This window comes from Anguilla anguilla, chromosome 5 (genome assembly GCF_013347855.1).
Source record: "Anguilla anguilla isolate fAngAng1 chromosome 5, fAngAng1.pri, whole genome shotgun sequence".
Classification (NCBI taxonomy): domain Eukaryota; kingdom Metazoa; phylum Chordata; class Actinopteri; order Anguilliformes; family Anguillidae; genus Anguilla; species Anguilla anguilla.
The window spans coordinates 447,470-471,764 of record NC_049205.1 but is presented as its reverse complement, the minus strand read 5'-3'; the positions used below and the strand labels follow the sequence as shown (position 1 = coordinate 471,764).

The 24,295-nt window shown below is 52.8% G+C and overlaps 1 protein-coding gene across 1 annotated transcript; it reads right to left on the bottom strand.

Annotated features, from left to right (window-relative positions):
- Positions 1 to 289: 289 nt before the first annotated feature.
- LOC118228217 (E3 ubiquitin-protein ligase RNF38-like) lies at positions 290 to 23,793 on the bottom strand. The gene is made up of 13 exons (XM_035419562.1): positions 23,279 to 23,793; positions 21,617 to 22,205; positions 10,714 to 10,769; positions 6,642 to 6,847; positions 5,888 to 6,191; positions 4,927 to 5,103; positions 4,339 to 4,506; positions 3,855 to 4,016; positions 3,499 to 3,602; positions 3,218 to 3,302; positions 1,985 to 2,106; positions 1,276 to 1,375; positions 290 to 1,064 (listed from the first exon to the last, which is right to left on the bottom strand). The coding sequence occupies exons 2-13, from the start codon at positions 22,152 to 22,154 to the stop codon at positions 1,002 to 1,004; spliced, it is 2,085 nt and encodes a 694-aa protein (XP_035275453.1). The 5' UTR covers positions 22,155 to 22,205; positions 23,279 to 23,793; the 3' UTR covers positions 290 to 1,001.
- Positions 23,794 to 24,295: the final 502 nt, after the last annotated feature.

The following is a 24,295-nucleotide window of genomic DNA, read 5'->3' as shown; positions in this document are numbered from 1 at the left end:
AAACCGGTCCAAACAAAACCAAAAATACGAGTGTGTGCTTCCCTTCTACCGTAAACACAATCATCTCAGTGTGATACCGCATCACGTTTATGTGCCTTTATCTGTACAACCATTAAGAAAAATAATAATAATACACAGCTAATATTGTGCACTCAACCAAAAAGAAAAAAAGGGGACCCATTTCAGAGAGAGGCAGCCTGGGATTTCTGCATCGCCGTGGCAATGACGGTGTTGCACACACACACACACACACACACACACACACACACATCTCAGAGTACTCCAGTCCTCAAATATACCCTATAACCTTGTTTTGCATTCACCCACATTTTAATATTGATCTTGTTATCTGTACGTTTTTTTTGTCCGTTTTTGTTTTAATTCCCCCTTAAACACATGGTCAGTTTGCACAGCCACACGCAAAACTGTCTGAATACCTGGGAATGTTAGAGCACACACACACACGTGCACACACCCATGCACAAGCGCGCACACACACACGGCCATACACACGCACACACGCACACACAGAGCAAGAGTTCAAAACATGGCACAGCAGAGAAAACCATCACCAGGTGAAAACACACCATCATACTGACCGTAAGAATATTCAGAACAATAACCTTTGGAGTTACAGTCACACAGTCAGTTAAAAACAACCAACCGTGTGAATGCTTCAGTCTGTTCAGGTGCAGTTTAGAAGACTGTAACATGTCAAAGGTGCACATTAACTCCCGCAGTGCAAAAGGAAATCCTGTGTGCGAGCGTGTGTGTGTTTGTGTGTGTGCCCGTGTGTGAGTATGCGTGCGCGTGTGTGCGCGAGCATGTGTGTGTGTGTGTGTTGTAATGGAGAGAGATAAGAAAGAGGGGACGAGGTGAATGAAAAGATGAAGAAAGGAGAAACAGGACCCAGGTGAGGTTGCAGATGCAGGGCAGGGGGAGGGGCTTATATACAGGTGGGCGGGGCAGAAGGGCAGAAGGGGGGGCTGGACCCGCCCCCCTCACTCGGAGTCCCGCTGCACCTCAGACGCGTCCGCTCTGCAGATGGGGCAGGTTCTGTTGGCCTGCGGGGGGGGGCAGAGAAGACGAAAATCAGCTTCAGCTACAACGGTCAACGCGTGGGGGGGGGGGGGGGCAGCTAAAATAAACAGAGTGCAGTTCTGCTGGGCTGCAGCCTCTAAAGACACACAGTGCTGCACACTGCACACCCAATGGGCCTCTGACTGCGAAAGGACACCTGCAGTACCGAGGCAGGCCACAGGAGGGCGCACTCACCTTCAGCCACTTGTCGACACACTTGGCGTGGAACTCGTGATTACAGGGCAGGACTCGCAGCAGCTGGCGAGACTCGAAATCGCACATGCAGACCACACACCTGCAGGAGCACACACCAGCATCACATTACTGCACACACCCCAACACACACACGCACAGACCACACACCTGCAGACCACACACCTGCAGGAGCACACACCAGCATCACATTAATATATACACACACACACACACACACGCGCGCAGACCACACACCTGCAGACCACACACCTGCAGGAGCACACACCAGCATCACATTAATATATACACACACACACACACACACACGCGCGCAGACCACACACCTGCAGACCACACACCTGCAGGAGCACACACCAGCATCACATTAATATATACACACACACACACACACACACATACACACACTCACAGACCACACACACACCCCAACACACACACACACAGAACACACACCTGCAGGAGCACACACCAGCATCGCATTAATATATATACACACACACACAGACCACACACACACCCCAACACACACACACACAGACCACACACCTGCAGGAGCACACACCAGCATCACATAAATATATACACCCCAACACACACACACACACACACATACACACACTCACAGGGTGTGACCCCGCCCCCCACAGGGTGAGACCCCGCCCCACTGGCTCAGGCACATGTCACTCACAGGGTCTGCTCAGACTGGTGGTTGTTGGAGTTGAATCTGTAGGATGGAAGCTGCTCGATGTCGGCCTTGGTCAGTCCGCGCGGCTTAGCCTCCCCCAGCCTCTCCGCCAAGTTCAGCAGCGCCTGAGGAACACACACACACACACACGTCACACACACGACCAACACACACTACCACGAACACAGCTCACACACACACACAGCCCCAACACCACAAATATCCAGAAAAATGCCGCATTTGTGTGCATCTGCGAACAGGATTTCACTGTGAGCGGTTTGACATTATCACTTAACGCCTCCATCTGGAGTTTGGAATGAAGTAAACTTTCGCGTTTGAAAAAACAAACCTTTCAGAATGCGTTTGGCTGCACAAAGAACTTCCAGTGCGATTATGGGCTTTGAAAACAGTCCATTTTAAATAAAGGAAAAGCTCGATACAGCATGTCTGTCCAAACAAACGTTTTCCCTGAGGTTAACTCTCAGAGACCAGAGCTTAAACAAACACAAGAGCCACGGCGGCCATCTTCCTGTCCTAGCCCAGAGCGGCTGTGGGAGAGGTCAGGAACAGCCCAGAGAGAGAGAGAGAGAGCAGCTGTGTGAAGAACAGCCCAGAGAGAGAGCATCTGTATGAGGAACAGCCCAGAGAGAGAGCAGCTGTGTGAGGAACAGCCCAGAGAGAGAGCATCTGTATGAGGAACAGCCCAGAGAGAGAGCAGCTGTGTGAGGAACAGCCCAGAGACAGAGAGCAGCTGTGTGAGGAACAGTCCAGAGAGAGAGAGAGAGAGAGCAGCGACGAGGAGAGAAACAGCCCAGAGAGCAGCTGTATGAGGAACAGCCCAGAGAGAGAGAGAGCAGCTGTGTGAGGAACAGCCCAGAGAGAGAGAGAGCAGTTGTGTGAGGAACAGCCCAGAGAGAGAGAGAGCAGCTGTGTGAGGAACAGCCCAGAGAGAGAGAGAGCAGCTGTATGAGGAACAGCCCAGAGAGAGAGAGAGCAGCTGTGTGAGGAACAGCCCAGAGAGAGAGAGAGCAGCTGTGTGAGGAACAGCCCAGAGAGAGAGAGAGCAGCTGTATGAGGAACAGCCCAGAGAGAGAGAGAGAGCAGCTGTGTGAGGAACAGCACAGAGAGATCGAGAGAGAGCAGCTGCATGGGGACACTGATCCTGGGGCTGGGGCAGGTAGCGGACAGAACAGCTGAGAGGGGCTTGTGGGGGGGGGGGGGGGGGGGGGGTCTGACCTCGTAGTTCTCCACCTCGCCGTCGTCCACGTCCAGCTCCAGACTGATGGCGGGTCCCACAGTGGGCTGGACCGGCAGCATCGAGCTGGGGGGGGGGGGGGGGGCAGGGAGAGAGGGCACGGTCACACAATGACAACTTAAGCATTTTATTTAAATGGGACTGTAAAACTAACCCACACACGCACCAACACTCTCATTCACACAAAACAACACACTCACACAGATACTAACACAATCCCACAGACACTCACACACACGCGCACGCTACGGCACTAACTCACAGGAAGTAGGGCAGGAAGCTGGGGTGGTAGGGCGGGGGGGGCACGGCCTGCTGGGAGCGGTAGCGCCTCCCTGTGACCCTCCGAGGCATGAAGTGGGGGTACGGCTGTTTGAGAGAGACACAGAGCACCGTCACCCAAACACAGATCCATTACATTACATCCCCATGGCTAACATCTCAGCGGCTTCAATCCTTTAAGGTGTGACATCACAAATATGCGATTAGAGCGCTCCAGACTGAACATTCTAACGCTGATGTCACAGCCACTGCTGGTGACTGAAAGCAGCGGAGTTCTAGAACTCTAAACCATCCCAAGATACCCACTCTTCTAATAGCGCTGAGTGGGGAGGGCCTTACCACTCCAAAGAGCTCCTGAGGTAGAGGATCATGGGAAAGGAACTGCAGAGGCGTGGAGGGGGGCATGGCACTGGCGTGGGCCGAGTGGGGGAAGCCGAAGCCGCCGCCCACCGACAGGTGCTCCCCAAGCAGCTCCACCTCATTTTCGATTCTCTGCAGCGGCTGGGGGGGGGGGGGGGGGGTCAGTGGTGGGGCAGAAAGAGTGTGAGAATCATCTGGAACGCAGACCAGCCTCGCTGACAACTACAGCAGTGCACCATCTGCATAACAATGAGAGGACGTGCTTACAGATAAGGGCCTAGGGACCACACAGGAAGTCCGTCTTAACAAGTGCATCTTAATATCCACCACCAGCCAGTGAAACAGTCCACTGGGCAGACGGCACACTCAGCTGGCCTAATCCCTGTCAGCCAGGGCAGCCATGAGAACAATGCTGCAGCCAATCAGATGAGAGCAAGTCCACTGCCCCGCCCCCTAGACTCACCGAGCGGGACTGCTGCGTCTGGAAGGGCACAAACTGCCCCGGCGGGGGCAGGTGGGGCGGGTGGTGCGGGAGATGGGGGGGGTGCAGGAGGAACGGGGGGTCGCTGGAGAGGAGGGAGGGGAAGGCGTAGGGCACCGGCAAGTGCTGGACTGAGCAGGCCTGCAGCATCTGGGGGGGAAGAGGGCAGTTAGATTTCACATTCACCCCAAAAAACAGCCACCCCCACTCCCATTCCCCCCTCCCCACTCCCACCCGGAGGACACTGCATGCATTCTGTTAATTTACCACCATTGTTTCCACTGGTGAAAATGATTTGACCTCCTTTCTCCCCAGTTCTCTAGCCCTAACTGACTCCCCCTCCTTCTTCAGGTCCATGTTGTGCTCTCCAGAGACAGAATGTATTATTTAACAAACTGGCCACAAGGGGGCAGCAAAGGCCGCCAGGAAGTGCCGGACTATTTTCCACTCTGAAACACTGGAGGTTTACTTAATGGACAAATCACACTCAACGCAGGGGTACTCACTGGGGGGCGCACACACACACACAGATACAGACACACAGACACACACAGACACAGGGGTACTCACTGGGGGGGGCACACTGCAGACGGGGTAGTGCTGGCTGCTGAAGACCACGGAGCAGCCCGGGACCTGCTGCTGGGAGGAGCAGGCGGGGAGGTGCTGTCCCGTGCAGAGGGGGGGCGGCAGCCCGTGGGGGGGCACCGGCGAAACAGTGTACGACACCGGCACCGTGCCCTGCTGCAGCTGGGGATTATTCACAAATCCATTATTCACAAATCCTCAGAGCTAGGCCCAACCCTCACAGAGCTCCATGCAGGATACAGAACGTGCTAGCGGCCGTACGTAGCGCACACACACAGAACGTGCTAGCGGCCGTACGTCACGCACACGCAGAACGTGCTAGCGGGCGTACGCAGCGCACGCGCAGAACGTGCAAGCGGCCGTACGTAGCGCACGCACAGAACGTGCTAACGGCCGTACGTAGCGCACGCGCAGAACGTGCTAGCGGCCGTACGTCACGCACGCGCAGAACGTGCTAGCGGGCGTACGTAGCGCACGCGCAGAACGTGCTAGCGGCCGTACGTAGCGCACGCGCAGAATGTGCTAGGGGCCGTACGTAGCGCACGCGCAGAACGTGCTAACGGCCGTACGTAGCGCACACGCAGAACGTGCTAGCGGTCGTACGTAGCGCACGCGCAGAACGTGCTAGCGGCCGTACGTAGCGCACGCGCAGAACGTGCTAGCGGCCGTACGTAGCGCACAAGCAGAACGTGCTAGCGGCCTTACGTAGCGCACGCGCAGAACGTGCTAGCGGTCGTACGTAGCGCACAAGCAGAACGTGCTAGCGGTCATACGTAGCGCACAAGCAGAACGTGCTAGCGGTCATACGTAGCGCACAAGCAGAACGTGCTAGCGGCCGTACGTAGCGCACAAGCAGAACGTGCTAGCGGTCATACGTAGCGCACAAGCAGAACGTGCTAGCGGCCGTACGTAGCGCACACGCAGAACAGCGGGAACAGCGCCTCACCTGCTCGTGGAGGTCCATCACCATGCTCTGCTGCTGGGGGTGGGCTGCGGGGTGCAGCAGGCGGGGGGACAGGGTGGGGGGGTGGAAGGCCCGGGGCTCCTCCAGGCCGGGCGGGGGGGGCGGCTGGCCGTACGGGTGGGTCGGGTGCGAGTGGGGCGGGTGGGGGATGTGGTGGGCGCCGTGGTGGGGGGCGAGGTGGGGGTGGTGGTAGTTCTCGTCCTGCCCCCCCCCGGGGGAGCCGTGGTGGGCGTGGTGCTGGCGGGTCAGGCGCTCACGACGACCACGCTGACGCCTGACGGGAGGGCTGGAACACGACCATCATCATCATCATCATCATCAGAATCACCAGCCTCATCATCATCACCATCATCATCATTAACCCTGTTCCTGGATCTACCCTCCTGCTCTCAGTCCAACGCTGATTGATTTTACTAATTAGCAGCTCAGAAAGATCTCTAGCTGTAGAATGAGGTGTGCTTTGTTAGGGTCGGGGTGAAACAGGACGGTAGATCTCCAGGAGCAGGTTGGGCAGCCCTGCTCTAATCCATGACCACTGATGTTCAGAAGAGATCAGCACAGTAAAGTGAACAGTGTTAAATCAGTGTTAAATTAACTCTGTGCTCCTACTGGACTCGTGTGTGCTCTGAAGGTAGCTCTGGAATATGAGAAGTGTGGCATTACCAGGGAGGCCCAGGGGGCCCATTAATAATCAGTGTGTGTACTGAGCACTGCTAACTGCCCCCCCCCCCCTCACCTGCGGCGGCTGCGGGCCGGGGTGTGGCAGCGCTCGGGGGCGTAATGCGGGTGGGCGGGGCCGTGGGGGAGGGGGTGTGGCCTGCGGCTGTGCGGGAGCTCCCAGGGGCGCATGGGGGGCGAGGGCGTGGAGGGGGGGGCGACGGCCAGCTCCAGCACTGACTGCTGGGACAGGCGCTGACGCTTCGGGCTGGGGCAGTCCTCACTCTGGGGGGGTAAGAGGGAGAAGAGAGAGGGAGGGGGGAGAGAGATCATTTATGAGAACCTTCTGTTTAACAGTTTATCATGGCTTCCCTTTTGTGTGAACATTCACCTCATCATTACATCACTGAGCAGGAACTCTTACTCAAAGTCTTACTCAGTGCTCCTCTCCGGAATAAAACATCACCAGGAAGGCACAGGTCCTGTACAGATGTGTGTAACCGGGGCGATGGGGACTGTAGCGTCCCGTACAGATGTGTGTAACCGGGGCGATGGGGACTGTAATCCTGTTTCCCACGTCACCCCTCCCTGACTCTCAGGCTGTGGAATGTGTGAGCCGCTCGAACACGCGGAGTGAGTCAGATCCCATTCGCCCACAGGCCAGTGATGTCACAGGCTCAGGATGTGGGACCCCTGCCACACCCTAACCCACCTCCTGACCAATCACAAGCCCTGCGATCGCCCACCTCCTGACCAATCACAAGCCCTGCGATCATCCACCTCCTGACCAATCACAAGCCCTGCGATCGCCCACCTCCTGACCAATCACAAACCCTACCTGCTCCACAGTTTCCAGGGAGGGAAATGGAAAAGCCAGGAGAACTGGCATGTTAGAAAGTAAACAGGAAGCACTGTTTGATTAAACCTGTAAAGAGCAGGTCAGAATGTTTTTGGGGATTCTTTTTGGGAATTCTGTTTTCAGGAAAATTGGAATTGTTTTCAGAGAAATGGAAATTCTGTTTTCAGAAAGACGGGAATTCTGTTTTCAGAAAGACGGGAATTCTGTTTTCAGAAAGACGGGAATTCTGTTTTCAGAAAGACGGGAATTCTGTTTTCAGAAAGACGGGAATTCTGTTTTCTGTCTCTGTTCTCGGTGGTCCACCATGTTCCCATATCTTCGATGTCCAGTTGTCTGCACGGTAAGTTGTCAATATTAGTGAAAAGGCAAGATGGTGTGAAGCACAAATTACACTGAAGGTAACTTTTGTCAGAAATTAACAAGATAATTCAGACTAAAATGTATCAGCCAAATAGATTTCAAATTGTGTTTTAAGTAAATTATGTTTGAAAAGATCGACCAAATAATCCATAGTATGTGAAATGGATTCACTAAATGCACGTCTCCTCTTATTCAGGCTCAGAAAACACGGCTGGCACCGAGCTGTGTGTGACCTCAGCTGAGAGAGAGAGAGCCAGAGACCCTGTTCAACACCACAGACACACACACACACACACACACACACACTCATGACTCACTGTGTTACTCACAGGTACGCTCACTCACACACGCTCATACAGACACTCTTACTGAATATAAACACACATGTCGCCTGCTGGGAACAGGCAGAGACAGACACACACACACACACACACACGGGCTCTTAGTCATGAACACCCAGGGACATGAACTCATTCAGTCAGTCAGTCTCACAGAGCACAGCTTTAACACAAACACACACACACATACATGCAAGCATGGACGCACACGCACGCACGCACGCACGCACGCGGGCACACACGCACACGCACACTAGACAGAGAACTGCCACACCTTCCCACTAACTGTAATCACCTTTAAATCAGGGTTATGAGGTAAAGGCAGCTGTTGATTGACCATCCTGCGGCTTTACATGCAAAAAACATCATTTTAACCAACTGGCTCAGAATGAGCTGGAGACAGAGGCGGGACCACAGCCAATTAACAACACGGACACACGGCAACAAACGACTAATATGGGCTAGCCAATGAGAAAGCTTTAGAACTGAGGCTAGCCAATGAGAAAGCTTCAGAACTGAGGCTAGCCAATGAGAACGCTACAGAACTTAGGCTACGGGGAAGAAACGGAGCAGCCTGGCCTTACGGGGGCTTCATTCCGGGGGTTTTTACGGTTTCACTGGGGGGGGGGGGGGTTTCCAGGCACCTCTAAGGGCAGGCTCAGCCGCCCACACCCTCACTCTAAACACACACAGACAGGAGCGCCCATTAGCATCAAACATTCATGGGCCTGTCTGTCTGTGTGAGGGGGAGGGAGAGAGAGAGGGAGGGAGGGAGAGAGAGATGGAAGAAGGGAGGAAGGGAGAGAGAGAGGGAGGGAGGGAGGGAGAGAGAGAGATGGAAGAAGGGAGGAAGGGAGAAAGGGAGGGTGTATAGGCCAAAAGGTCAGGATGGCTGGTTTGACTCACAGCCCACAAAGAGCAGAATTAATTCATAAGCACTACATGCGTGTGCGTGCGGTGATGAGTGCTCACTGGCTGTTCAGCGTGCTCACTGGGCTGTTCAGCGTGCTCATTGGCTGTTCAGCGAGCTCACTGGGCTGTTCAGCGTGCTGATTGGCTGTTCAGCGTGCTCATTGGCTGTTCAGCGTGCTGATTGGCTGTTCAGCGTGCTGATTGGGCGTACATGCTGGTTTAATCAGGACCAGCGCTGCTAAACTTCCAGGAAGCAGTGCAGAGCAGAGCTCCGGTCTGACTGGCAGACTGAGTCACACAGGAAGTGCTGCATGTCCACCACACTCCGACTCCCAACTGCTCACACAGGACATGACCTCATATCCCAATCCCTGTGTGAGCCGTCCAGCGCTACGCACACACACTCACTCAGCAACTCACTTTAACTGGGAGTCTTTTTTCCCTTTACTAAATATTATTATCGCTACACCCTCAACATAATGACAAAACATGTAAACACACAGTTCATCCCATAAAGATCCCATATGTTAAACCTAACCCCCCTCCCCCAACGCAGGGGTACAGACCAAAATAAAGAGGTAACTCTGGAGGAGATCACACACACACTCACTCACAGGTTCAAACTCAGATTCACACACACACACACGGTCCTCAATTTCAAAAGCGGTTTTCTCCCTCTCCCTCTCTCTCTCTGTCTCTCCCCCTCCTCTCCCCCTTCCACCCACTCACACCCCCACAGCTGAGCAGAAGTCAGCTGCTGACCCCGCCCCCTCTCCCACATTCCACCCCTCCCCCTCAGCAGAGCTCAACCAGCAGCCCCTCCCCCCTGAGCCCGGCTCCAGCCAATCAGGCGGCAGGACACGCCTACCCCTCCCCCCTCCTCACAATGTAAACACGGTAGTGTGAGAGCTCGGGTCTGGGCTGCTTTTGTTATACGGGGGGAGCAAACGACACAGCAGGAACTCAAAAATAATACGACACTTAAACAGTCTGCAAAGTTTTCACCGCTAATATGAACAAACAACATGAATACATAATGATGCCTCGGACCAATAATTAAATTTACAGTTTCGCTACAGTTATCTCACAAAATTAGGGATTAGGTTTCAGGATGCAGGCCTGGGTGAGAGTGCACAAATCTCACTAAAAAACAACACTGCAACACAAACATAAAAACGACAGCCACAGATTTCAACTGACTGACTACAGTTCTTTTCAGGCCTTCTGGTATTTAAACTTACTTAATGTTGGCTAATTGCACGGTCAACTGCGTTTCAAGCAACCAATCAAACCAATGCTTATAGGAACAGCAGATTTATTTGGACTATTTTTCTCATTTACTATGCAACTCTGAAGCAGCCAAAGCAAAACCAAGTCATTATTCACAGAGAACAGCCTGCAGTCCAAAGGGCTGGACTGTGCAATACTCCAGCAAACCTGCACCCCCTCTGGACCTGCACAACTGCACCTTCCTCTATTCCATCAGCACAGCTGGGGCTAATAATGTCCCCTGCAGTGGACACTTTCCCCATGTTACATTAGCACAGCTGGGGCTAATAATGTCCCCTGCAGTGGACACTTTCCCCATGTTACATTAGCACAGCTGGGGCTGATAATGTCCACTGCAGGGGACACTCACATTCACTTCACACAGCAGAGCAGAAGCTAACAGGCAGACTCACCTTGTCACTCTCTTCTCCATAGGCAGGGTCCGGGTGGCAGTGGAAGGCGATTCCTCCTATAGGGAGACAGAGAGGGCGGTTACCTCATACAGCATTCTTAACCCTTTAAGGTGTGAGGTCACAAACATGTGATTAGAACTGAACATTCTACTGCTGATGTCACAATCACTGCTGGTGACTGAAAGCAGTGGAGTTCTAGAACACTGCTTTTGAATAAACATTCCAAAAAAAACAAAAAAAACCTGCTCTTCAAAACTGTCATACTTTATTTCCTCATAAGCACACAAGGTACCCATTATAACCGGGGCAAGGTTTTTTATTTTTATAATGACTGCACAGCCTGCGTAGGCAAATTCAAACAAATTAATTACTGCTTGGGCCTATCGATTTTCCTAATACTAACAGAGAACGAACACCGTTCTGTAGTAAACCCTCAGCCTGCCGAATGGTTTCACATTAACCCTACTATGGAATGTGCGTGGGCAGACGTGTACTTTTTAGCCTTTTTGCCATGATACTGCAATAACATTCTCAGACAATTCTACACTGCAATGCCACAACTAAGCCCATCACAATGCATGTGCCAAATACACACACACACGCACGCACACACACACACACACGCACACACACGAGCAGTAACACACTGAACAGAAACTGCCCACAGACACCAGCTTATCACGCTGCCAGTAACTGAGCCAGCAGAGAGGCCTGCAGACTCACACAGTGCATGAGCTCCCGTCAGCGAGCTGCTGAGCCTGACTGTTAGACCTACTTCAGCCTCCAGGCCTGGGGGGGGGGAGCAGAGGGAAGGCCAAATAATCTTCCCCAGAAAAACACCAAAGAACAAAAACAAAAACAACACCCTTTAATGTGAGTGTTTTCTGTGAGGGGAGAGCATGAGGAACGTAAGCAGTAATCCAGGATTAAGGCCTTCCCGGATGCTGATGCTGTCCTTGTTGTTGTTTGTCATTTTTTACTCTGTCTTTTCCGAGAGCGTTTTTGACAAACCCGCCCATCCGACGCAGCGAGGAGCCGTCCCAAAGCCCCCCCCCCCCCCAGTGATGATGAAACCTGGTGAAAAACACCCAGCCAACCCGCCACTCTTCCCACTGTGGCTCCAGCTCTCTCCCGTGTCTGTCTGTCTGCCTGTCAGTCTGTCAGTCTGTCAGTCAGGAATAAAGGGGCTCTCTAGCCCCATGAGCTCCAGTGAGGCCGGCTCACAGGCACAGCCAGCGACAGCTCCACAGGAGACCGCGGCTCGTGTCACTTCCTGCCGCGGCTCGTGTCACTTCCTGCCACTCTCTCGCAGCCGACACACAGGGTGCTGTATCGGGGACTGCACTCTCTTCCCTCTGTCCCTCCATCCCCCTCTCCCTCTCTGACCATCCCTTTTATTTACCCCGGTCAACTGACACCAAAATCGAATCGGGCAGCTCCCCCAGCCCCCCCCCACGCTGGTCAGGAGGGGTCAGAAGCTACAGCTCTCTCTGTACAGGGCTGATCAGAAACAGGGTTTCATTCCAGTCGGGATTCAGACTAAACAAAAATATATAAGCTGTATTCTGCTCACAGCAGGCTGAGTGAGAACAGCTGAAATGCTGAACTGCACCAGAGCAAGTGTGCACGAGAGTAGTACACTGCACTGCACTAGAATAGTACACTGGTAGTATACTCTGGTGAGCTGTAGTGTGAGCTGCAGTACAGACTGGTTGCCGTGGGGGATGGGAGGTGTTTCTGCAGCCAGATGAGTAGTGAAGGGGAGAGCTGGGGGGAGGGGGGCTGTGTGGCGGCGATGGGGGACGAGACACGGGGGGGTGGGGGTTGGGGTGGGGGTGGGGGGGTCATGGCTTACCCTCTTTACTGCTATTGATTCTCTAAGCAGCATGCAGAAGCCATTTCTGCACATTTCCTTCCAGCCCCCAGCCCCCCTGCTCTCCCTCTGCAGTCCATCCTCTACATCCCTCCATCTTAACCCCAGTCACTGACCTGCAGTCTCTCCATCCCTCTCATTCATCACTGTTCACCCTGCCCCTTCTCTCTCTCCCCCTCTCATTCCTCCCCTTCTCTCTCTCTCCGTCTACCCCCCATCATGGTGGTGACCGTTAATCTTGCAGTCCCTGTTCCTTTAAACACCACACACATGTGCAGCATCATCTCACTGGACCCAAATTTCAAAGACGGTGCAACACAGCCCAACACAGCATAACACAGAGCGCTCTGATCTACACTGATCCACAGACGGACGGTAGGCCCCTTATCACAGACGGAAGGTAGGCCCCTTATCACAGACGGACGGTAGGCCCCTTATCACAGACGGAAGGTAGGGCCCTTTCCACAGACGGAAGGTAGGGCCCCTTCCACAGACGGAAGGTAGGCCCCTTTCCACAGACGAAAGGTAGGCCCCTTCCACAGACGGAAGGTAGGCCCCTTTCCACAGACGGAAGGTAGGGCCCTTTCCACAGACGGAAGGTAGGGCCCTTTCCACAGACGGAAGGTAGGGCCCTTTCCACAGACGGAAGGTAGGGCCCTTTCCACAGACGGAAGGTAGGGCCCTTTCCACAGACGGAAGGTAGGGCCCTTTCCACAGACGGAGGGTAGGCCCCTTTCCACAGAAAGAGCAGGAGACCCCCGGGCGAATGGGGCCCGCCGGTCTGCAGGCAGACACTGTGCTGGAACCCGGACGTCCCGTCAAGAGATGCGCACAGTTTGGGGTGCATAAGGAGAACACAAAACCCAGTAGCGCCCTGTAAACAAGGACTGTCCCGCATGCAGGATGCCCCCTCCCGCATTAGGAACTCTCCCATCAGGGCTAAAGCAGCGGGACTGTCAGTCATGAGACTGACCACGTCCCGTTCTCTAGAAGCTTCCATCGGGCGAGCGGAGCTCTTTACGATAGGGACCCACCGGATGAACGAGGAGCTGTCTGTCTGCACCCAGAGCAGTCCGCCTGCGAGCGCTAACGGGCTAACGGGCTCCACATCGCCAGCTCTGCCTGAGCACGCATTAATAAGCTTAAATGCACATGCATTTAGCAAGTCAACTATGCCCAGGAAGTACAAGTGGATCGAAAGATGTCAACTCTTACAAGAGTTAAAGGAGGACTATCCCATGTTTCCACTGAGCGTATTGATCGAGAGACTATTCTCGTGCCACTAATGGAAACAGTAATAGCTACCGTCATAAACACAGTCAATGCCACCTCCAGGGTATTCCTGGCTTTAAATATTTCTTTTTAAAGAGGGTTTCCATTTACAAGCCTAAAATGAACCAAAAAAACCTCAAAACCCGCATTGATATCATTCTGGTGAACATGTGAAGTGCTGGCTCCTGAAATGAAGCAGGCAGATCTGTGAAGCTCTTGACCTCACAGGCTGGAGGATCATTCAGTAGGAGCAGCAGTAAAATGGCCGAAAAGCTGCTCTGTGCTCGTTTCCCTGCGACCGTGAGCAGGGCGGGGGGGGGGGGGGGGGGGGGGGGCACAGCCCAACAGGAAACGGTAGGTGCCGGAAAGAGAGGGAAATGAAAAAGGAGAAAGAGGAGGATCAGGAGGGATAAAGGGAGGAACGGGAGGGGAGGATTCCAGATGTGCATCCACCAGCAGCTGGGCCCCGGGGTCATGGAGGTCATTCACCCTCTCCAGCAGATTCCCTCCATCCCCTGCGGCCTACAGTCTGATCTACACACCACGCCCCTCAGCATACGGGCTGCCAGGTGCACGCAAAGTCCCCACAGAACACCTAACCTTAACCCCCCCTCCCATCGTCCGACACTCCTACACAAACGCAAACCCAAAGCTTCCTTTTAAAATCCCTTATTCTGCCAATGACTCCCATATGCATTCACACCAAAGCTTCCTCCCCCGTACATTTTTCACAAATCCCCACGCACCCCCCCCAACCAGGCGCCCCAGCGGAACGTAAGCCAGTGCTCGTGAGGGGGGAGAGGGACAGGAAGTGGTTTCAGAGGAAGTGAGGGGAGGGGAGAGTGGGAGGACACGGGACCGAGCTCCTCCTGATCCCTTTGGGGAGAACAGCAGGCAGGGGGCCGATAATCAGCACACTGCCTCCCGTCCTTCCTGTCTGAGCACAGGCCCCCAGCAGATCCCATTGGCTGCGGGGGAGCACATGACCTCCGTGTCACTGGGCGGGTGTGTAAGTCTCAGACGCATGTGTGGAGCTGCACAGTCCAGCAGAAGAGGCCGGACATGTTCCTTTCCCAGGCGTGTGAGGAGAGCCTTTATGTGGATCACCACCGCTCAGCACACGGGTCAAAGGGACAGCACTTAAAGCAGGACAGCCAGACGGCAAGAGGAACTGTTACCCACAATGCCACAGCACCGCCATCACACTTCCTCAAACATCACCGCAAATCTCACCAGGGCACCTGACTTACTAGTTTACCGCACAGGGCCGGCCGAAGTGGAGCCGGATCAGAGCCAAAGCAGAGAAGAGGGAAGGAGGGAGGGAGGGAGAGAAGAGGGAGGGAGAGAAGAGGGAAGGAGGGAGGGAGGGAGGGAGAGGGAGTGCTGAGGGAGGGAGTGCTGAGGGAGGGAGTACTGAGGGAGGGAGGGAGGGAGTGCTGAGGGAGGGAGTACTGAGGGAAGGAGGGAGGGAGTACTGAGGGAAGGAGGGAGGGAGAGAAGAGGGAAGGAGGGAGGGAGAGAAGAGGGAGGGAGGGAGGGAGTGAAGAGGGAGAGGTTGAGCCGCCAGCGGCTGTGTTTGGCTCAGCAGCCTCATGGGTTCAGCTCGTCTCAGAGCTCCAGAACGCACGCCAAGAACCGCCACGGCCTCCCTCCCTCTCTCCCTCTCTCCCTCTCTCCCTCCCTTTAACCCACCTTCTCTCCCCCTCTCCATCCCACCCTCCCTCCTTTTAACCCACCTTCTCTCCCTCTCTCCCTCATCCACCCTTCACTCTCCGCCTCTAGGCGAACACGTTTTGTTTTGTTTGAGGAGTCTCACGCTCCAGCTCAACCTCCCCATCCAGCTCTCCTGCTCATTTACCCCTCCCTCTTCCTCCCTCTTCCTCCCTCTCTCCCTCCCTCCCTCCCACAGCTCACAGTCACAGAGCTCGAGCGGGGTTCTGTGAGTTCCAGCAGACGGCCATGCGGCTCACGTTTCTCCGGGGGGAGGGATTCCACAGGCGACTGTAACTCTATCAGGAGCGACCGGCCCCATTTCGGCTCTGCGCAGACCCAGCTCCACCTGCGCACTTGACCACTGGACTCTTTTACCATCTCCGGACAAAATGAGCTCCAAACAGGCAGTTCCCCGGTTCAATAGCGGAGTCCCGGGACAGATGCGCTCCCTTTCTGTGCCTTTGTGTTCGCCTGAGTGCGCTCGCAGGTGGAGAGCCGCCGCCGCCGCCGCCGCCCCCGAGCCGCCCCAGCACCGCGGCGCCCGGGGAGCGAGTTGGGGGGTGAAAGCAGCGCCCCCTTCTCTCCGGGCGGCGGACGTGTGGGGGGGGGGGGGGGGGGGGGGCTGCTCGCCTCTTCAAACGCTCTTCAGACGGGTGTGAGAGGAGCACGCTGTGGGACGGGGGGGCATTCAGGAGCGATACGGGGCGGGGTCCTGACCTGGGGGAGCGGCGTGTGTTTGGGGGGTTTGAGTGCCACATCCCCGCGCCTCCATTCCACCCCCGAGGGCCCTTCTGGCCCCACCTGGACCTGGGGGGGCGGGGGGGGCAGCCGCCGGGGCCCACGGGCCTGACAATGCTGAGTGCCGCCAGCCGCAGAGGCCGCCATTGTCCCGCCCCGCGCCCTAATTGGGAGCGGCCCTTTAGACCCCCCAGGGCTGGATGAGCCCAGGACAGCACACACAGCGCACACAGCACAGACAGCGCAGACAGCGCAGACAGCACAGACAGCACACACAGCGCAGACAGCGCAGACAGCACACACAGCGCAGACAGCACACACAGCGCAGACAGCGCAGACAGCACACACAGCGCAGACTGCACACACAGCGCAGACAGCACACACAGCGCAGACTGCACACACAGCGCAGACAGCACAGACAGCACACACAGCGCAGACTGCACACACAGCGCAGACAGCACACACAGCGCAGACTGCACACACAGCGCAGACTGCACACACAGCGCAGACTGCACACACAGCGCAGACAGCGCAGACAGCACACACAGCGCAGACAGCGCTTTGATAAGTGATATATTCTGAAGGCATTTTCACCAGGAAGCTACATATATTTTAGGAAGTGGGAATCACCAAACCCACCAATCAAAGCGGGCGATTCCAACCTCTGCCACAACTGGGCAACGGCAGCCCGCAGGCTGCAGGCCGAGCAGTCAGTATTCTCACAGGATATAATGGTGCCGAGAAAACTTCCACCATCTTCAGAAAATGTGAACAGGCTGGTTGTCTGAGCAACCGGCTCAATACAAAGGGCTTTGGCAGAAGAGAAGAACCAGCTCAAGCACTTGTTCATCTGATGAAAGCGCAGAAACGCAGAAACGCAGAGCTTATGGTGTTTGTGCTCGTCACAGCGCAACTTAAAAAGGAGCGCCTCGCGTTCTTTCATCCTGCAAAGGCCTCCTGCGAGCACACGGGCAGAAGAACTCCTTCTGCTCTGTTCTGGAGTCCGATCACTTTGTGGGAGCGCATGTTCTGCAGAATTTTCATTTACTCTGTGTTTGGCGACAGTGAGCAGAGGAACCAGACTGAACAGCGTAACGCTGGCCGAGAGAAGCGGGGTTACTTCACGCTGGAAACGCTGATTAGCAGGAGCTGATTAGCCAGCATTCTGCGCTCTCAAACTGCACTTTTAAAGGGGAAAAAGCATCTTATACGACCAAGTCCAGCATCAGGAACCAGAACTTTACTACAAGAACGGTTTTGGCTGTGAGTATTTTTTACCTACTCCAGAACATCATAACAAAAATAATCAGGATATATTTTTAAAACTTTATTTACACTTACACTCATTTGATTACATTTAAAAGCTGGATTAAGAGCAGACTCAGGCCCAGCCCTCCCTCTCTCTCTCTCTGTCTCTGCGTGCGTGCGTGCGTGCGGTGGTACAGCTGTCGGAGACGCAGGTCTGGGGAAGAACCATGCGGGACCAGGGAGCTGGAGCCCATCGCCACGGCAACCCGACATCTGTCCCAAAGCCTAAGCCCACGCTTTCAAGAGCCGGTGACCCTTCAGCGACCCCCCCGAGCCGCAGCTAATGCCCCACCCTCCACAGACCCCACTGCAGCCACACCTTCAACAGCAGGCTAATGCCAGCACCTTCCCTTTAAGCCTCGCACTTTACAGCATTACCCTACATTACCCCACACTACCCAACACCTCCTCGTACAAACCTTTCGACAAGCGCCAAAAATAAGTGTGGCACGACGGTACGCATTTATCCCTCGGCAGAGGGCGGTGGAGAGGGTTCGGCTGTCTCTATGGTAACGAGACGCCAAACTGCTGATGTTTACATCTGTGAGAACATTGTGCCACCCGATGGAATTACTGAGAAAAGGGGGAGGAATACATTTAATATCTACTTTCGTCTAAAAAATGGTGCAAAAGGAAAAAAGGAGTTGATCTGTCACTCAGATAAATCGAAAACAATGATGCATCCATGACAATGAATTTCGGTGTCCCACCTGGCTGTCCAATCAACACTGCGTGACAAAGTATGTTCTTTGATATAACAAAATTATAGAGGTGTGCAACACTGAAAAAAAGTGTGTCGTGGGACTCTTTTTTCCTGTTGAAAATACGTCATTTTTTTCACGCGACACTTCGAAAGGGTCGTGCACCAAAGTATAAATCAGGCTTTGGGGTGCAAGATCGCAGATGCCGGATTAAAATGCTAACCCACTGAAGAGCAGGTTTTTTGGAATGTTTTTTCTTTTTTCAAATTATAAGCTTTCAGTCACCAGCAGTGATTGTGACATCAGCATTAGAACATTCAGTTAAGAACATTCTGATCATGTATTTGTGACCTCACACCTTGAAGGATCAACTGAACATTTGAATGTTGATGCGAGTGGCTTAGAATTTTTAAAAAAACATTCTTTAAAAAAAACCTACTCTTCAGCGATGATGGAGCGCACATCGGTACGCGTGAAGGGGGGGGTGCTGAGGGAGGGGGGGGGGGTGCTGAGGGAAGGAGGCGCTTACACCGTGTCCAGGCACGGGTGGGGACCCGGTCTCGTTCCGGGGAAAGCGACGAACGCCGCGGGCACGTTGTGAAATCGCTCGGCCTCTGAGCGTGCGTCAGAGGAAGTGATCACAGCCGCTGACGCTCACACTCCCAGACAGGTATTTCCAGTCCCAGCTCTACTCAGCCCTCAGTCACTGACTTCCTTTCAAAAGGCACAACACACCTTACATAAGCAGCAGGTACAAAACAATCTCCTCACAAGTACACTAATAAGCACACTCACAAGCACACTCACAAGCGCACCAATAAGACCACATGGCACTGGGACTCAGAGTAACTAGGAGGAGGGGGTTCAGGAGAGAGTAGATCTTGAGTGGCCATTACCTCTGAACCTACAAGATTCCATTTTGGTTTACTGGTGTCAGGGACAGTTCAGGGACTATGTTTCAGAAAACTTTTACGAAGTTATTAAGTTCAAGCTAAGCAGTTGAGAATGACTATTTATGAGGGAATGGCATTATGAAGCAAAACGGGACAGATGAGACACAGTTAAGAAGGGAAAACTGCAACACTGGCATCGGACGCTTATTCAGAAGTGCAGGACAGAGAGCAGCGGGCAGAGGGAGGAGAGGCCAAAGTGAGAGAGATCTGAATCATTTCACGCAGCCGGTAATGACTGCGCGTCAGGAGCAGGCGGCAGCAAGCGCACGCAAAGATGGAGGGTCTGTCGCTAATCTGAAACTGCGCTGTTCATCTGCGCACGATCTGACAGGAACGAAGCCACCACTCACCGCACCACACCTTCAGCAGCTTTACAGCGAGGCACAGTCCTAACCGCACATATAACAGGCTGCGTGAGGACACCCGTCTGCCCCCCCCTCATTAAAATGACCCCCCACAACAGAAACTTAAGCACCTGTACAGCACGCAGACACTGGGAATATGATGCCCGGTTTTCAGTCCCAGGAGAGCGGGAAGCGTTGTCTCGCATCTCATTGGAACAAACTCAACCGCGCAGAGAACAGTGAGGTGGAAAGTTTACTGGGTTCATTTGACCCCCCCCCCCCCCCCCCCCATCTCACTCTACACGCCAGCTACGCTCTGCACAGAGTGCGTAAAGACTCACAGCGTCACCACAGCGTAGGGCACGCGCTGCCGCACACGCGGTCTCACACGCTGCCGCACACACTGCCGCACAGCCTCTCTCCCATAATGCAGCTGGACACTCACTGAAGCTGCTCAGGTTGAGAGCCTCGCCCGAGGGGACCGTGGAAGCACCCGATGGAGGATGTGAACCCGCAGCACCCCGTCTGCAGGCACAGTTTCTGACACAGCCTGCCACAGCCACGTTTCCTTACCACAGTCTGCAGTACAACTAACTCTGACCCAGCACTCCAAAGCACGACCCACTGTTTTTACAAAAAAACTCTGCTGTCCATTTTAATCAATTTTTGGCTGGACCGCAACAGCGGGGCCAGCCCTACAAACGCGAATGTCTGTGACTGAGCGACTGAGTGATGAAGTTACGCCATTGGTTGGCCAGTTCGGTCCAGCCATATACTAGGTTTTGACCTGGTCTTGTTTTAGAAAACATTACTTCTGCCACAACACATTTACAGCAGCATAAACAACACAGTTTATTGCTAGGCAGTAGGAAACACTTAGATACACCTGCCAATACTCATTTCTGGTTGACAGTAATGTTTTGCTGCTAATGTTAAAATGATACAGAAACAGTGAATCAGGGTAACGCATTACAGTTAACTGGTCACATTTTGAATGTGACTATGACACTTCCCATTTTTCCAAGTTATCTTGGATGTGACAAAGTAACCAATACACCAAGATAAATATCTGACTGTCCAACCAGCCAAGTGAGAAACAACACTACAGTCAAATAGTCCACCTGGGCCTTAAGAAGGGTAAAAAGTGCAAGTAAATTGCCAAGAATGAATAATCACAAAAAACAATCAAGTCATTTTATATGAAGAGGCAGCAACTGGCCACTTCCATAACACAAATTCCACTGTAAAAATTCCTAGCTATAGGACTTAAACATTTTCATTGGACTATAAATATCCCATACGTTTTATTCCAGGTTTGACTCGCAGTGGACGCGGGTAAAGTTAACGTCAGTTACAATAAAAACGTGTACAGGAGGAACTGAACTCCAGTCCCTCCCACACGGCCACACGTGTCAAGTCCGGCGGCGAGACAGCCAACAACGGTCGGAAAAACAGAAACTCAGGAAATGCGATTGCACATGGCATCTTTTCGAAAGACTTATTGCGTAGTCATTTTCCCTTCCCATCCGCTACTCTAAAAAAAACCCTCGCTGGTTTTATAATTAAAACGGTAACTTAACCTTATACCACAACTAAAGCTGATTTTCATAAAGCTTTGAGTAGACCAACAAGGTGAAGACGTCGTTTTGAGTAGCAGAAAGTAACCTACATCTCACCAAGGATAACGTAAGTGTATTTTTATTTGTAAGCCGGCTAACTTTCAGTGCGGTATAACACGCTGGTTTAGTAAGCCACATCAAGCCATGAGCTAGCATCATGCTAGCTAATAAGAAACGAACACAAATGTATTGCCATGCCAACGCAGTCGCCCATCCCCCTGCTCCATTAAAACCCAAATGCTGGCCGCCTCACCATCACACATTCAGGAGACTGCCGCTGGCAGCTGATCTGCCCGGCCATATTTCTCTAAAACCGAGCTAGCTACCCAACTAATATGGGCTTGTTAAGCAGTACCATAAAAGTAATAGGAAAATCGCTTACCTGCCCCGGCGTTTCGGTGTGCGCCGGGCCCTGCGTGTCTCTGTGCGCTGGGCGGCAGGTTACTTCCTGGGGTACGCTGGATTTCTGAGGGGCTGGGTCCCCCGCGGGGCATGCACCCAGAGTTGTGCTGTTGTGGATGAGGGACGCCGAAGCCGGCGCTGGCATTAACGGCGTTGTTGCCGTTAGCCCCGCTGCTCATGTTGTACTGGTAGAATCCAGACCGCGACCGCGACCGAGTCCTCGGGGGCTCCATGGCCGGGGAATGGGGGTGGTGTTGGGGGTAGGAGGTGGCGAAGGGGGAGGGGGTAGGAGGAGACTGCGACTGAGAGGAGGATCCGGGCTCTGGAAAAACCCTGCTGCTGTGGCCCCCGGGTCCTCTGCCCCCCTCCGCTCCCGCGTAGTCAATGTGCTCCTGAGGCTGCACCCCCGTGTCCGCGCGAAGATGACCCCGTTTTGGGATGGGATCGGGAGTAGCGGGCAGCCGGGAGTAAACGCAAGGCTCTTGTGTCGTCGGTTGACCAGCGGCAGCGATTGGCATTTCCTTTCAGATTTCCCGAGCCTTTTTGTCTTCCTCTAGTGTACCGAATCACTTCAAAGACAGTTCAAGAAACAAAAAAAACGTGTGAGGTTGATTTAAACGTAGCTAGCTGGCTTAACAATCCTATCAATTATCCATCACATCAAATATATATGTATAATACTGAAAACTCTTTACACACAAAATGTAAAGAAATCCCTTCACAACACATATATGGTCTTTCTACTTTAGGATCTGTTGTTTTGGTGCTCTCAAAGACGGTGAAGCCAACCAACCCTTCTCAATATGTTGCGAAAAGCTGAACCGTACTTAGGTAAAATTCCTCCTGCGTCCCAGTTGTATGTTGGTATTATTAGTAACCTTAACCCCTCATTTCCCCCCAAATGTTATCTTGCGTTTACCATAAACGATCGTGGTTTTATTCATTTAGAATTGTAATCCACGGGTAAACTCCTCCTTTCATGGAGTAAAATTAATCGCACAGCCAGCTAGCACTTCCGTAAAGCCTCGTCCATGGCTCCGGATGCTCGATAGCTCGTTAGCATCGGCACACACACACCAAGAAAAACCCGGTTCGCGTTTACTAGCTCACCGCTTGCTAATGTTTGCCCCGCAACTCCTTTTTAGCAAGCTAAAGTGGGCACCCAAACAACACAACTCAAACCAGCCAGATATGCTACTACATAAGCCCGCAGGTAAACGAAATGTTAGCTAGCTAGCTACAGCGTCACTTTTTGTTCTTTAGCCACTAGCTAAGCTATAGCGTGCTGTTCTTTGCCAGCCTTTGCGTCTGTTCCTTCCCCTTTGCCGTACGTTCTGGTAAAACTAGTTAGTTATCTCTTCTCTAAAGGCTAGACGAGTAGACCGGACAGGCCAACAAGCTTAAAAGCTTGAGACCTTTCCCATTTCCCATCTTTTTAAAAAGCTAGCGAAAACTAAATCAATTCGTTTGGGCGTGCGTTCCTCAGAAAAATCTTTGCTCACAAGCCTGCTTGGCTAGATAGGCTTGGGAGGTAAGGTTAATAGCAAACAGAAAAGTAGCTAACCTCGCACAAAGTATACCCCAGATGGAAATAGCTAGTTAATCGGAGTAATATAAAAGTGGGTTCCGTTTTACAACCAACCTTGAGTAGAGCGTATCCGCAGAATTCGTGTTGTTTTCTTCCGATTTAAATCCCCGACTGGAGGAGGGACCCTTCTCCGGACTCCGCAGTGCCGAGCGCGCGCTCCCTACTCGGTCTGTGTCAATGTGAAATGTGACTGAGGTCGGGATCAATGAGATTTCACATCTCCATAAAGACCAAACTCGTCGAAACCAGAGAAGTATTAAACTCATTCAGAGTTGATAACACGTTTTCCCAGATCGCTGTATACCAAAGTTCCGATAGTGTAACGTAATTATTTTCAAGTTTTTAGAAACAGATAGTCATCTATTTAGCCAGATAACTATCTTACCTATGTTACTTCAAGAACTCCAAGGTACGATATCAAGTGGGTAACATCAGTACATAGCTGATTCGTTAACTTTTGTTAATATAATTTCTACTCAATTAAAAAAATGCCTAGCAGCAGTTATTGCTGATCATCGCGCACTGTTTTGCTGCTACGGTGTTTCTCATCGATTGGTTAGGTCTTGCGAAGAGCACGCAGTGGCTAAGAGGCGAAGGGAGGGGTGCTGTGAATTATTTACAAACAAGGAGTTTTGTGGATTAATAGCTGCCGTAGCTACACGTGACAGTTTGTTGTCTGCGGCGTTACCTGTGCCTAACTTGCGACACCTAAGGTCCTGCTAGCTATTTTAATACTAATATTATTGGATTAATAATGTGTTGGACGTCTACACTTCAATTCACTTTACCGAACAGCTATGTCGTGTGGTGACGTGACGTAGTTGAGATAGTCAGCCAATTATCTCGTTAGCCAGTTAGCACGCTGTATTTGATAAGGAACTGCACTGTAGGGCAGGTAGTCATGTCGCTGGTTTATGTCCAGTAAAATATTGCATATTCCAACCGTAACTGATAAAATTAGGTAGGCGATAATAGCAGGCTTGCAAACTGTGACTAGCGTTTATTGTTTTGGTATTTCCATGGTTGCATGTTATAGAACTATCTGTGCAGCTACCAAATAGAGGAGCTGCA